The sequence below is a fragment of the Chlamydomonas reinhardtii genome, chromosome 6 (assembly GCF_000002595.2).
Source record: "Chlamydomonas reinhardtii strain CC-503 cw92 mt+ chromosome 6, whole genome shotgun sequence".
Classification (NCBI taxonomy): domain Eukaryota; kingdom Viridiplantae; phylum Chlorophyta; class Chlorophyceae; order Chlamydomonadales; family Chlamydomonadaceae; genus Chlamydomonas; species Chlamydomonas reinhardtii.
The window spans coordinates 5,618,750-5,632,765 of NC_057009.1; the positions used below are offsets into that span (position 1 = coordinate 5,618,750).

General features: G+C 66.9%; 1 protein-coding gene across 1 annotated transcript; it reads right to left on the bottom strand.

The window, feature by feature from the left end:
* Positions 1-199: 199 nt before the first annotated feature.
* On the bottom strand, positions 200-13,976 carry CHLRE_06g285900v5 (uncharacterized protein). The gene is made up of 23 exons (XM_043063343.1): positions 13,590-13,976; positions 12,872-13,479; positions 12,527-12,664; positions 10,861-12,360; positions 10,619-10,717; positions 9,963-10,453; positions 9,617-9,779; positions 9,060-9,290; positions 8,828-8,909; positions 7,677-7,809; positions 7,216-7,366; positions 6,648-6,842; positions 6,345-6,455; positions 5,635-5,742; positions 4,708-5,343; positions 4,208-4,330; positions 3,740-3,963; positions 3,437-3,560; positions 2,271-3,155; positions 1,960-2,043; positions 1,585-1,675; positions 1,314-1,444; positions 200-1,202 (listed from the first exon to the last, which is right to left on the bottom strand). Exons 2-23 carry the CDS (start codon positions 13,445-13,447, stop codon positions 993-995), a joined length of 6,486 nt encoding a protein of 2,161 aa, XP_042924049.1. The 5' UTR covers positions 13,448-13,479; positions 13,590-13,976; the 3' UTR covers positions 200-992.
* Positions 13,977-14,016: the final 40 nt, after the last annotated feature.

A 14,016-nucleotide genomic window follows, 5' to 3' on the forward strand; every position in this document is an offset into this window, starting at 1 on the left:
AATGTTTCAGGCACTGAGGGAAATGGCCATGCAGTGCTGCTAGCCCGGCCGCGTGTCATGGACAGCTACCCCAGCCCCAGCTTCTGGACCCGCCCCAGGTACGCCCAGCTGCAAGTCCAGTGGGTCTTCCCAGTACCAGCCGTAGCAAGTGCCTCAGGGAGCCATTTCGTGAACGCTGGCGGGCGGCCATGGTGGCTTTGGCTGCGACCCGTTACAAGGTTGCGGCGTGGCTGATGCAGTGCCCTGCGCCGCTTCGCGGGGCAGAGCGGCACGATGGCCTGTCATGGACTCATGGTACTGACACGGTGCTCTACCAGTCTAACTTACAGTGTCGAGTCCGTAGCCTCCGATGGATTACAGTAATGAGCAGACGGTAGGCTGGAGGACCAGCAGACAATACTAGCAGGCGTTGCGTTAGTACTCAGTTCAATGTCAGGCGCCCAGGGCTGATCAAGTCGCATGCCGCGCATAATTTCAGACTCCGCCACACCAGTTCAAGGCACCGCAAAGACAACGAGAGCACCAGTACCCCTCCTAGGCAGGCAACATTCGCCCAAGTTGACATCCGCGCCAAGCGCGTCAGTTTACGCATCGGTTATGTTCACTCTCAGCTGGGCAAGTACCGTTGCGCGCGGACGCCCCAAACGTCCTGTGCTTGGGTACAATGACAGGTGTGTGGAAGTAAGCCCTGGAGTATGCAGCAGTGCACCACAACAACGCTAGGTCTTGGATTGTTAATTGCGCCCTGCACATGCTCTGCTGTTGTTCATGCCTTGCAACCGCACCTCCACCCTCACCTCGAGAAAAGGAGAAACATGCCGTTCGGCTGAAGCATTCGTTATTCTCGCCAGTGTAATCCTCAGCTATGCCACAGATAAGCACACTCATCCCTCAATTGCCGCACCTACACCCGCGACAGATGCCGTCTGTATCAGCCCCTGCCGCACACTTTCCACCACACGCCAAGCCCGCTGCCCCCACCCACACGCCTACTACTTGCCCTTCTTGTCCGCGCCGCCCTTCTTGGGCGCGTTCATTTTCGAGGGCGCTGCACTGCGAGACTTCTTGTTGAAGCCAGCAAAGTTGGGCGCGGCGGCGGCGCCGCCCGCCCGCTTCTCCTCGACGGGGCGCGGCGGCATGCCGCAGCTCTTGGGGTCCCTCCGCAGCCTGAAGGCACGCTGGATGGTGCGGGCGGCCATGTTCTGCATGTGTGGGCGAGGGAGAGCGACACCGCAGGATGCGAGCGTAAGCCGGGGTTTGGGAGTGAGGTAGTGGAGAGGAACGAGCAATGAGGCGCTGCGCCCCTGTCTTACCGCCGCTGCGTTCTCGTCGGGCCACCAGAAGTCGAACTCCAATGTGGTCGTGGGCGTGGCGGTGTCGGGTGCGTTGCCCTTGAGCACCGTCCACATGGTGGGGCCCTGGTTCACACGCCGCGGCACGCCGTCTGCAGGGAGAGGAAAAAGAGGTACGGAGGGGGCAAGGACGGGAGGGAGAGAGCGACGCGGTCAGGAACTCGTAGTAGCAGACGCGGGGCCGGCAGAGAAGCCAGGTCAATGAAGCTCTGCAAGTGGGGACTTGACTCACCAATGGTGAGGTTCCTGAAGAGGTTGACGGAGCTGACGGACGTGTCATACGTCTTGTTGTACAGCTCAAACGCCACCTGCCGCTCGTCGTCCTGCAGGGGGTGGGGAGGCGGGGGGAGGAGGGGGTTGTAAACACCAGCCCAAACCAAACCAAACCCAATGTAATACAGCGAGGGAGGAGGGGACAGGCGGGAACATCAAGAAGAATGCGGTCGGGAGGCGGAGCAGGCAAAGGGCTGAGAGCACAGGGCTGGAGACAGCGGGCGGCAAACCGGCACGTCTCCTGCCCCTCGTGATACGCGGTCGCTTCTCAGCGACGGTTCCCCCCATTGCCGGACAAGCCTGCCTGGCCGCGCGCACGCCCGCCCACACGCACCCTGAACATGCGCAGGCGGTAGTGCATGGCCGCGCGCTCCGGGTCGAACACGTTCTTGTAGCCCAGCCGCTGACACACGCGGACCTGCGGAGCCGACAGGCGGCATACACAGGGAACGGGTGTGTTCATTTGGGCTGCATGTGAATGGTCCAAGCTCACAACCCCACCCATCGTCCTTAAGCACCCCCGCGAAGCACATGCCCGTCTTGCCCACGCCCGCCTGCTAGCACGGCTTTGTTGCGTCTCTGGCTCCTGCTACCGATGCTGAACACAACCCCTTTTCCCCTCCAACGCCCCAACCCCACGCCCACCTGTTGGTCATTGGTGAGCGAGCGCATCACGTCCATCCAGTGCGCCTCGCGGTCCACCGTGCGAGCCCAGAACGTCGTCACCGTCTCCACCCTCTCATCAGTAGCGGTAGGCGGCAGCAGCGCTATCAGCTGCATCAGCTGCCAGCACGTGACGTAGTGCCGGACCGACAACACACGGATGGTTTCGCAGTAGCGCTCCATGTCAAGAACGTAAAGCGGCAACAGCGGCCCGCCACCAGGCGCACCGCCGCGCCGCGCCAATGACTTGGAGCGCAGCGGCGAAGTGCCTCCGCCTCCGCTCGCGTCCGGCGCCGACGCCTCCGCCGCCGGCGTGCCCACGCCCGTGGCTGTGCCCGGAGAGAAGGACACGGAGTGCTGCATGGCGGCGGCGGCGCCTGTGTTGTTGATGGCCTTGCTGGCCGGCGCGGCGCCGTCGCTGGCAGGGAAGCCCACGCGGCGCGGCGTCTCGTCACCCACGTTGGAAGCGCGGTTGTACGACGGCTCGCCCGCAGTCGACGCGCGGATCGGAAGCTCACCGTGGCCGAAGCGCGACGTGCCTGTGGCTGTGGTACCGGCCGCCGCGGGCGCCGGAGGTGCAGGCCCGCCCTCGGTGGAAGCCCCGGCCGCGGCGGCGGCAGAGGCCGCCACCGCGGCCGCGGCCGCGCTGGCGGCGGCCGCCTCGGCGGCGGCGATGGCTGCCAGCGTGCTGGCGACGCCTTCCGGGTCCTCCCGCACACGCACCGCGTGTGTGGCGGCGCGAAGGTACGGCACGTGTGCGGACACGGGGTGGCGGTGCGTCCAGGCCTCCCAGCGGCGTAGTGCCGACACGGCGGTGGGCAGCGCGGGGTGGTCGATGATGCGGGCCAGCGCCACCGGGTCCAGCACCTGTGCGTGTGTGTGTGCGTGTGTGCGTGTGTGTGTGTGTGTGTGTGCGTGTGTGTGTGTGTGTGTTTTGGGGTTAACTTAAAACCAATCCCGTAAGGAAACAGTCGCGTTTTGGGGTAAGGGAAGGTATGCATGTAACTGTAAGGGAACAGCCTAGGGTGTTTGAATGTGCGTGTGTTTGTGTGTGTCTGTCAACAGGACACATCAAAGCCTACACATCCACCCATTCCCATTAGACCGCCCGCGACTCCCCCCCTCACCCCCCGCCCCGCCCCGCCCACCTCCATGTTGACCAGGTGAGCCACCAGGGTGGCGAACTGCGCGCGGCTGAGCGGCTTGAGCCCCGGCGGCACCCGCCGCAGGTCCACGAAGCAAAGGTCCAGCACGCCCTCCTGGGGCAGGTAGCTGCGGCGCAGAGGGGAGGCGGAGGCGGAGGCGGAGGCGGGGCAGGTGACGAGGAGGGCTGGCAACATGTGCTGGACCAGCGCCATCTATGTAAAGAGCACACACCCGCTGCACGCTGGCGAGCGAGTTTCAGGGCCCCGCCCGCCAGTTGCCGCACGGCACGGCCGGCGCACACTCACAGCTTGCGGGGGTCGGACACGTCCGTGGCCACGCCGTCCATGTTGCAGGTGGTGAAGCACACCGAGTTGGGGAAGTCGGTTAGGCCGGCGTCGTACTGCTGCGTGTACTGCTGCAGCAGCTGCCGCGCCACGCACTGGTGCGGCAGCTGCCCCAGCATGAGCGTGTAGCGGCCGGTGGGGTTCTCCGGGAAGAACAGCCGCACCTTGCCCAGACGAGTCTCCACCTGGATGGGTGCGGGTCAGGCAGCAGCAGTGGATGTGGTGGTTGTGGTTGTGGTCGGGACAAGGACCTGGCAATGACAGCGCTGCCAAGGTCTGGGAACTGAGCAGCAGCCACCTCTGAACGCGCAGGCCATCTCCTCTGGCACCTGCTCCTGTTGCCCCGCCCACCTCTCCTGCCGACCGCCGCCTTCGGCCCCTCCCCATTATCTTGGGATTGGAATGAACTACCCCCCGCTTCGCACACACCTGTGCCTTCATGGCTGGCTCCAGCTCCTCCAGCACTGCGTAGAAGTTCTCCGTGTCCGCCAACACACCAAACGCCTGGACCACAGCGTCGGCCTTGAACTGGCTGCCGGAGAAACAGCGGATCTGAAGAGGCGTATGGGCACGTGTGCGGGGGCAGGTGGGGCAGGTTGGGAGGTGGGGGAGGCCGCTAAGGAGGTGGCGAGCAGAAGCCCAGGTGACGGTGTCCGCGCAAGTCCTTCCCGCGCCCTTGCCTGCATTTCCTTGCTCAGCTGTTTTGCCCACCAGGTCACGGCTGGACATCAGGGCATTACATCAGCTATCCGTCCCGCCCCTCCCTTCCCACTGGGACCAAACCCCTCCCTCCCTCCCTCCCTCCCTCCCTCCCTCCCTCCCTCCCTCCCTCCCTCCCTCCCTCCCTCCCTCCCTCCCTCCCTCCCTCCCTCCCTCCCTCCCTCCCTCCCTCCCTCCCTCCCTCCCTCCGCTGCCCGTCCCCTCCTCACCATGTGTTTGAGCTGGCCGCATGTGAGGTACACGTCCGTGACCATGGCCTCCAGCAGACTCAGCTTCCACTCGTCCGTGGCACCCTTGAGCTCCGTGGTACTAGACACGTCACCACGACCGCCCGCACCACCACCCGCGCCCGCCTTGCCCTTGCCGCCCGCACCCGCCGCCGCGCCGGGCTTCTTGCTCCCGGCGCCAGCAGCAGCACCCTTGGCAGCGGCTGCGCCGCTGCCAGCGGCGGCTCCGCCGCCGCTTGCGGCGGCCGCTCCCGCCGCCGTGGCACCCGAATTCAAAACCGACTCGGCCTTCTTCAGCGGGCGCGCCGCGCCGCCGGAGGTCGTGCCGGAGGGCGGCCGCGTCCCGACGGCCGCGCCCCTGCCGCCTGCCTTGCCCGTCGCGGCCTCGCCGCTCTGCGTTGAGACCAGGCCGCTGGGCGGGGCGGAGCCCAGCGCGTCTGGCGGCAGCTGTCCGTCGTACATGGATACGAACATGGGCCCGGCAGGCGTGTGTGCGGATTCTGGATCCACCAGGTTGAACCACATGCTGCGTACCTCGCCGTCGCTGAGCGGCCCCTCGTCGCGCACCAGCGGCGTGCAGGAGGCGAACTCCACGTGCAGTCGACCGCGTAGAGGGATCTGGTGTGAGGGGAGAGGAGCGTGGGGAAAGGAAGGCGGAGGGGAAGGAAGAAGAGGGGGAGGAAGAGGAAGAGGAGGGGGATGGGGAGGGGGAGGAGGAGGGGGAAATGAACGGAGAGTAGGGGGGTGGCACGGGGGGAAGGCGCTGGTGCACGGACAGGGGCAAGGCGTAAAGGGGCAAAGCGTCTAGCGATTCATGGCCCCACGTTCTGTTACAGCCGCGTGCAGCTTGGGTAGCACGGCGGAAAGGAAGTACACACGTGCACGTGCATGCCCACGTGGCGGCCGCACCTGCAGCTTGGATGTGGACATGAGCCTGAAGGGCTTGCCGTTGAGCGTGGAGTTGCGCCAGGAGCGGAGCCCCATCAGCGCGGCCAGTCCCACCAGCTCCACAGCCACCTGCATGACAGACACAGCCACAGACATACACACAGGAGAGCGAGCAGGAGTGAGGGAAGGAGAGGGAAGGGGGAGGAAGTGGGGGTGGGTTAGGTCATTACGAACCCAAGTGCATGTGTGTGTGTGTGTTAAAAAACGATACGAAAGTGTGTGTGTGTGTGGGGGGGGGGAGGGTTCGTGGTGGATGATTACGAGCGAGGTGAAAGCGCGATCGCGGTTGGAAGAGGGGAAGAAGAACGTGCAACGGGTGTGTCGGCGGCACACCGCATGGCGGCACGGCAACCTGGCATCTGGCTGCGGCACAAGCTTCATCTTGGACAGGCCACAACGGCACTTGCATACACAACTCCCCCGTCTTTCATGGACGGCACAGCCCCTCGCTCCTCTCCTCCACCCCGTCGGCAGTTCCATGTTTCATGCAAACCGTTCGCATGCATGGCTAACCCCCATTTGCATCGGGTTCGGTTTAGTGTGGGAGGGTGTCTGCACCCTCTACTATTCCTGGCTACGCCGTCACTTCTTAAATAAGCATGAATGCAACCTCCCCCCCCCCCGACACACACACACACACACACACACACACACACACCTACCCCCCCTACCTGGTAGTGCGCGGGCACCTCCAGGTCCAGGTCGTAGCTGCCGTCCGGGTCGTGCGGGTCCCACACCACACTGCTGCCGCCCATGCTGAACGAGCAGCCCAACAGGTCCACCTGCAGCAGCAGCAGGGGGAGGGGGCGGCAGGTGCGGGGGCAGGTGCGGGGGCCGGTGACGACGACAGGGAGGGGGCCCTGGCGGGCGTCTAGGAGGGTAGGGTGCAGCTGAGTCATACACCCAATGGGACTCACACCACACTCACCGCCCCTCCCCTCCGCTCCCCTCCCCTTTCCCCTGCCCTCCCTCACCGTCTCCAGCACGCCCTGGTGCATGGCCTTGAGCAGCTTGCGTGCCGCCATGACGCCCACGGGGTTGTCGCGCAGCACCAGCTCCTTGAGCGCGCCGTTGTCCGCCAGGCTGTCCAGCAGCACCAGCGAGGTGTCGCCGCTGACGCTGTCGCCGCTCATGTCCAGGTGCACCAGGCTGGTGTTCACCTTGAGCGCCTGGGGCGGGGAGAGGGCCGCCAGGGTGGGGAAGAGGTGGGGGAGGAGGTGGGGGAGGAGGTGGTGGCGGCGGTGGTCAGGACAGGGGTGGCAGGGGACGGGCAGTGAACAGGCGTTTTCGCGCTACCGACGGCACTTTTTAAGCTGTTCGCATGCTGCTGCCATTGCCAGCCATCGGGCGAGAATTCTCCCCCGTTTGCATTGGGTTTGGTTTAGTTTGGGCTGGTATCTACCTCCCCCCCCCCCACACACACAATGAGCACGCAGCTCTCCACATCCAGTGTCTGGGACTGGTGAGCATAGGCTTACCCCCAACCCCCACACCTCCCACCTATGCCCGCCAGGTCCCCCCCCCCTCCCCCCCGCTGCGCACCTTGGCCAGGTGGCTGGCGCCCACGTCCGTGATGCCGGTCCACTGCAGGAACAGCTGCTGGACCGAGTTGGCGGCGCGCAGGCCCTCGCCCAGCGCCTGGCCGCCGCGCCGGCCCAGCGTGTTCCAGGACAGGTCCAGGATACGGATGGCGCTGCGCGGCAGAGGGGGGCGGGTTACATTCATGATGGGTTGAGGGGGAGGGAGGGAGCAGGAGGATGGGTGGGTGTGGGCGGGTGGAGGGCAACAGCGCATGGAGCATTGTCAGCGGGGAGAGGGAGGAGACGCCCCTGCCATGACCATCTCAACCACCTCCAACCGCAATCCAACTCTAGCCGCCACGCACGCAATCCCCCACTGCGATCCAAGTCTAGCCGCCACGCACGCAACCCCCACCGCAATCCAACACCAACCGGCACGCCTGCCACCCCCACGCCTGCAACCCCACGCCTGCACACACGCACCCGCTGTTCTCCAGCAGCCTGCCGCACGCCGCCGCGCCGCGCTCGCCCAGCCCGCAGCGGCTGAGGCGCAGCTCCGCCAGCTGCGTGTAGTCGGAGGCGGCGGCGTCGCAGAGGAGCTCGGCACCCGCGTCGCCTGGAGGAGGAGGCGGGCGAGGCGGGTGTGGTGGGGGAGGCGGGCGAGGAGGAGGAAGGGGCGGGCAGCAAGGAAGTCAAGAAGGTGCAGGTAGACCGAAGTGTTGGTTGCGCGCATGGCACACACGCGCCGGAGGGGCGGTGTGGTGTATGGTGGCTGGTACTGGGTGGGATGCCGCGTGACAACAGGCAGGGGCGCGGGCACACACACACACACACACACACACGCACACGCACACACACACACACATACACACACACACACACACACACACACACAGCGCACACACGTCACAAGCACACACACCAGCTTGACACGCGTCTGGAAACGCTGCAACCGCCGCCCGCCACGTCCCCCATGCAGCCTCGACCCCGTTTAGTCGCAGTGCCACCGCTAACTCGCCCTCTTCCAATAGTGTTATTGTACTTAGTGGGCGGGATTTGGGACGCGTGATACCTAGCTTGTCTGCTGCACGCCGCCTCTCTTATCGCCGTTGCCATTCACATGCCCGTGACACTTCCTCGCTGCCGCCCTATGCTCATGCTTCCACCTTTGCCTATAGGTGAGCTCGACTACGACCAGCGGGCGGGAATCCGGGAATTAGGCGTGCTGGGTAAACGTTGTTTAGCGCGCCCAGGGTGCGGAGCATGGACGCATACAGGTGCATCGCGGGGTCAGGCCGAATGGTCGCCCGTGGGGTTCCAGGCTTATCGCGGGTAAGTATGACTACCTGGGTCACGACAGTCACGCGACGCTCGGTAAAATGGTGGGTATCGGTAAGTAACTCCGTCGCGTCGTTGGGCGGGCTTTCGTTTCGTTTTTTAACACACACACACACACACACACTGTCCTACGCGTAATGCTTTCCTTGTGCTCTTTAACACACACACGCACACGCGCATACACACACGACATGACGACACACACACACAAGCATGGCGATTGCCAAGTCGCGGAACATGGGGGGCAGGGGGGCAAGCGGCCAGAGCCAAGCTCTCGGGGCCGCGGCGGCGCTCACCAATGGGGTTTGCGTCCATGATCAGTCGGGTCAACACGCCGTGCGGCGGCTTGGCGTCCAGGCCGCGGCGGATGCGCTGCGCCTGCAGGTGCAGATGCGGGTGTGGGTGTAGGTTGAGACCAGTCACATATTGGATTCAAGGCAGGGGTGCCGCCACCACCACCACCGCCATCGCCATTGCATCCGCCTCCTCCCCCCCCCTCCCCCCCCTCCCCCTCCCCCCCCACCGCACCTTGCTCATGGCCGCCAGCTCGTCCCGCAGCAGCGGCAGCAGCGGCGGCAGCGCCGAGGCGCTCAGCCCGTTGAGGCCCAGGTCCAGGCTGCGCAGGGCGGAGCAGGCGGGCGAGCCCAGCCGGGCCGCCAGCGGCGCGAAGGCGTCGTCGCCCAGGGAGTTGCCGGCCAGCAGCAGCTCGGTCAGTTCGGCCAGGTCGGGGTGGGCCAGCACGTCCACCAGAGCCACAACCTGAAGTGATGAAGGGAAGGAAGGACACGCAGGAGTGTTTGTGCGATGTGCGTGGACGTGCACACTTGTGTGTGTGTGTTAAAGAGCACAAGGAAAACGTGTGTGTGTGTGTGTGTGTCTGTGTCTGTGTGTGAGAAAGAGAGAATGTGTATATCTGCGTGCGTGTGTGTGTAGCGGAGAAGCGGTGCGCCAACGCGCCAAAGCTGGAGCCCGGGGTGAAACCCTGCGCCCGAGCCCAGTGGAGCAGGGCACCAATACCACTCGCCGCACCCATCCCCCGCCTGCCGCTGCCATCCCCTCCGCCAGCCCCCTGCGCCCCCGCACACCTGGTCGACGCCGTTGATGGCGTGGCTGAGGTGGAAGGAGGGCGGGCAGCCCTGCTTGCGGTAGCGCCGCAGCAGCCGGCCCACCTCGCCCACGCGGTCGCAGGGGCCGCTGTGCGAGGACTCGGCGGCCTCGGTGCCCTCCAGCGCCGCAGCCATCTCGTCCCTGCGCATGGAGCCGGGTGCGGGTGCCTTACTAGGCAATCGCCCGCGCTGCTCTAGCAAAGTACCATGGCGTCTTCCTACTGACACGCTCCAGCACCCACTGTTGTGTAGCCCCCTATCATCACTAGCAGTGTGAACAACACTGGAAGCCCTCGCCAGCCTCGCCTGCCGGCCCCGCACTCACTGTACGTGGTACAGGACATTGTACGGCGTCGCCTGGCCGCGGCCCGGCGGCCACTCCCACTGCCCAAAGTCTTGACGCCGCAGCTTGCGCCGCGGCCCCGTCTCCTCCCCGCCCGGCATGCCCGTCACCGCCCCCGCCGTGCCCGGGATCGGCGCCGGCGGCGGCCCCGTCGCCAGCTGCGGCGTCGGCACGGCCGACGTCGACGCCAGCACCGCCGCCGCCACCGCCGCCGCGGGCCGGCTCACGATCGGGCTGCCGAACAACCCCACTCCGAGCCCACCGCCGCCGCCGCCGCCACTGCCTGCGACTGCGCCGCCACCCAGCGACGGGCCTCCTGGCGCGGGCGCGGTGGCGGGCCGGCTGCCGCCGCTGATGTCGTTGAGGCTGGGCAGCATTCCCGTGCTGGAGAGGCTGTGAGGCCCCCAGGCGGTCATGGGGCGCCCGCCCGGGGGCATGGGTGAGGCGGCGGCACTGGAGACGTTGGAGAACAGCTGCGAGGGGAGGGGAGGCGGGCAAGGCACGGCCGGGCACGGCGTGAACGGGGACCGGTCAGTGCTTTGCCAAAGTCCAGAGGCCGGACATGGACGTAGACTCAAAAAAGGTTTGCAGTAAGTGACAAGTAAAGGCGCACATGGCGGCATATCGGCAGCACGCACCTGTGCGGTGGGAAAGCTCTCGCCGTATGTGCCCAGCCGGGCCGCGGCGCGGCTGAGCGGCTGCAGCGCGCTGTCCATGGAGCGGTTCAGCACGTCCATCTGCCAGGCAGGACAGCGGCCAGGGCGCAAGCACAAGAATCGTTAGGCAAATCGGAACATTAGTCAAAGCGGAACACCGGGATTTAAAGTCACAAGTGGTACGGCCGGCTTATTAGGACAGCGATGCGCAAGCCCCGCCGCACCTCCATCTCCGTCAGCGCCTTGGCCACACGGGGGCTCTGCAGCCCACTGATGGGTCCCGCCAGGCTGGCCCGCAGCGGGCTCATCGCCGTGCGCGCCGCCGCCCGCGTCGCCGCCGCGCCCCGCAGCCGCTCCAGCTGGTTGGTCGCCCAAGACGCCGTGCCCACCGGCGCCGTGCCCACCGGCGCCGTGCCTGGCCGCGAGCCGCCCGCGCCCGCGCCGCTGCTGAGCGGCCGCGGCGTGGTGGCGCTGGAGGCCGCAAGGCCCCCGCTGCTGCCACCCCGCTGCGGCGAGGCGGGCTTGCCGCCGCCGCCGCCCGCGCCCGCGCCGCTGGTGCCGGGGCGGGAGTTGCTGGCCGCGCCGCCGTCCGGCCGCCGCAGCGGCGACACCGGCCGCTGCGCCGGCGCCCCGTTCGATGATGACAAGCCGCCCTCAGCCCAGCCGCCGCCAGCGCCGCCGCTGCCGCCGTCGCCGAAGCCGGCCACGGGGTCCACGGGCACGCCGGACACCACCGCGGTGATGATGGCGGGGTCGATGCCGGCGGGCTGCCGCCGGCCTATGAGCGCACCCACTGAGGCGCTGCCGGGCCGCACCAGGTGCTGCAGGTGCACCGGCACTGCCGGCCGCGGCGGCATAGACGGCGGCGGCGGCGGCGGCGCCTTGGCGTTCTTGCCAGCCGCCGCCGCCGCGCCCTTCCCGCCCTTGCCGGCCGGCGCGGCCGACCTGCCGACGGGCGTGCTGGCGCGCTTCGCCGCCGGCGCCGTGGACGGCCGCGACTGGCCCGCCGCCACCGCCGCCGCCACCAGCTGCTGCATCATCAGGTAGTCGGCGTCGCGGTGCACGTAGGCTGACGTCAGCGGCGCCTCGTCGGGCGTGCTGCGGGCGCCGTAGGGCCCCGCCGCGCCCGCCGCGCCGCCGCCCACGCCCGGCCCCGAGGTGGGCACGGGCACGCTCGACCCCAGCGGCACCGTGATGCCCAGCGCCTTTTGGTGGAATGACAGCACCGTCTTGGAGGGCAGGAACACGGCGTTTGAGGACGCAGCGCCGGTGGAGGGTCCCGTGCTGCGGCTCTTCTTGGGAGATGAGCCGCCTATAAGATCGGGCCCGCCGGCGGCGGCCTTGCCGCCGGACGCCGTCCCGCCGCTGACGGAGCGCGTGGCGCCGCTGGTGCTAAGGCCGCGGACGCCCCCGCTTCCGGAGCCTCGGCCGCCGCCCTGAGGCAGTAGGCTGCTCAGCTGCGCCACAGCCGCAGCCGCTGCGGAAGCCGGAGTCGGCACGCGCGCTGCCGGCGCGCCGCCGGCGCCGCCGCCGGCCGCAAGCCCTGCTGCCCCTGCATCCGCCGCAGCTGAGGGCGGCATGGCCGAGATGGGTCGGCTGGCGGCACTGGACGTGGCGGCGGGGCCGAAGCGGGGAGTGGCAGCGGCCACACCGCCTGGCCCCAGCGGGTTGTAGGGGGCGAGGATGACGTCGCCCTTTCCTGGCGACTCCAGATGCGGCATGACCTGCAGACATGGGCGCGTTCAGTCAAGGGCGTTGGCCCCTTCCAACAACAAACAGGAAGCTCATAGGCGCCGCACGCTTGCACGTGCAGAGTTGCCACTACGCCGTCCCAGTCGACTCTTCAAGGCACAGGCAGCGCTATCCTATGAATGTGCCCGTGTCACCCACCAGATACAAGCGCTCCAAAACATCCAGCTCCTCCTTGGCCAGCTCATCGTCCGAGGAGGCGGCCCCATCGTCCCCGTCGCTGCTACTGCTGCTCAACGGCGGCTTCGGCGGCGGCTTCGGTGCTAGCTCCATTGATTCCTGCATGAAAATTGGTCCGCCAAGCCGTATAGTAGAGATGACGCGCTGCAAGCCAGCTGACACCAGCTGCCCCAGGGCCTTAAAACCACGCGCACCCCCGCACGGGTGTCCATCTCATGCGGCCATGCGCGCGAGCGCCAGCGCCCTGCAGGCAGCCCACCTCTGCGCCCGCGGTCCTGCACTCCGCCCCGCCCCTGACCCACCCACCTGGAAGAAGCGCGTCAGGGCGTCGCCCAGGTCTGTCATGGCAGCCACCTTGCCGGCCGCACCCGCGGCCCCACCCTTGCCGGCGTCGCCCTTCCGGCCCGGCCGCGCCCCTCCGCCGCCCGCGCCTCCTACAGTTCGGACGCTAGCGGTGCTCATGGCTGTGGTAGGTCGCGCGCCGCCGCCACCACCACCGACGCCACCGCCTCCGGCGGCTCCAGTGAATAGGGCGCGGCCAGAGGGCGTCGGCGCCACGGAGCCTGCGCCGCCGCCGGGCCTGGCACCGGGCCGTGGGCTGAGCGCGCCGGTCACAGGCGCAGCTGCTGGGCTGGGCACTCCCATCATGCGCCCGAGAGAGTTGTTACCGCCCCCGCTTGTTGACTCTGCGCCTGCTCCCGGGCTGGCTGCCCCTGCCGGGCCCAGCACCTCGACATTGCCGCTGATGCTGACTGCAGCTGGCGGGCCGGATCGGCGGCCCTCGCGCCCCGTGGCAGGGCCGCTGGGCAGCGCAGGACCCGAACCTGCTGTCGCACCATCCACCAGCCCCGCAGTAGTCACGCCCGTGGTTGTGTGCAGCATCGCAGCTACTGGAGCTGTGCTATGCAGGTGGCCTGTGGGTGTTCGCCACGGCAGGGGTGGGCAAGAGGGAAACGAATGGGGCATCCTGATACCCAAACGAATCCGCATTATCTGTGGTAAATACGCGATCGTCCTTGCTTACCGCGTTGCCGACGCGTGCGTCGCTTCCATGGAATGCAGTGTTTCCAAGTATGCCAAGTCTTGTCGCCTATACTACAGTCACAAAAACGTAGTTAGAAAAGTATTCTCTAACAGCCCTAGCATGCTGCTCCTTCAGGCGAGCCCGCGGACTGCAGAGCCTCAACTTTGCACAAAGTAAGTCAGAAACGGATCAAAAGTATGATATAAGCTGGTGGTATTCTAGTCGGTGATTGAGCAGTGAAGCAGCTGCTACCTCAGCTGCTGCCGAAGAAAGTTCGGTTCAAGGAACAAGCAAAGGCAGAGCAGTCGCGACTATAACATTGTGAGGCTTTTCTACTTACTTTCAGCCCACGCACACACAGGTGTAGTTGTCGAGTAGGGTGAGACCGAGATGGGGGCAACGACCGAGCGGGGTGTGCAGAGAATGG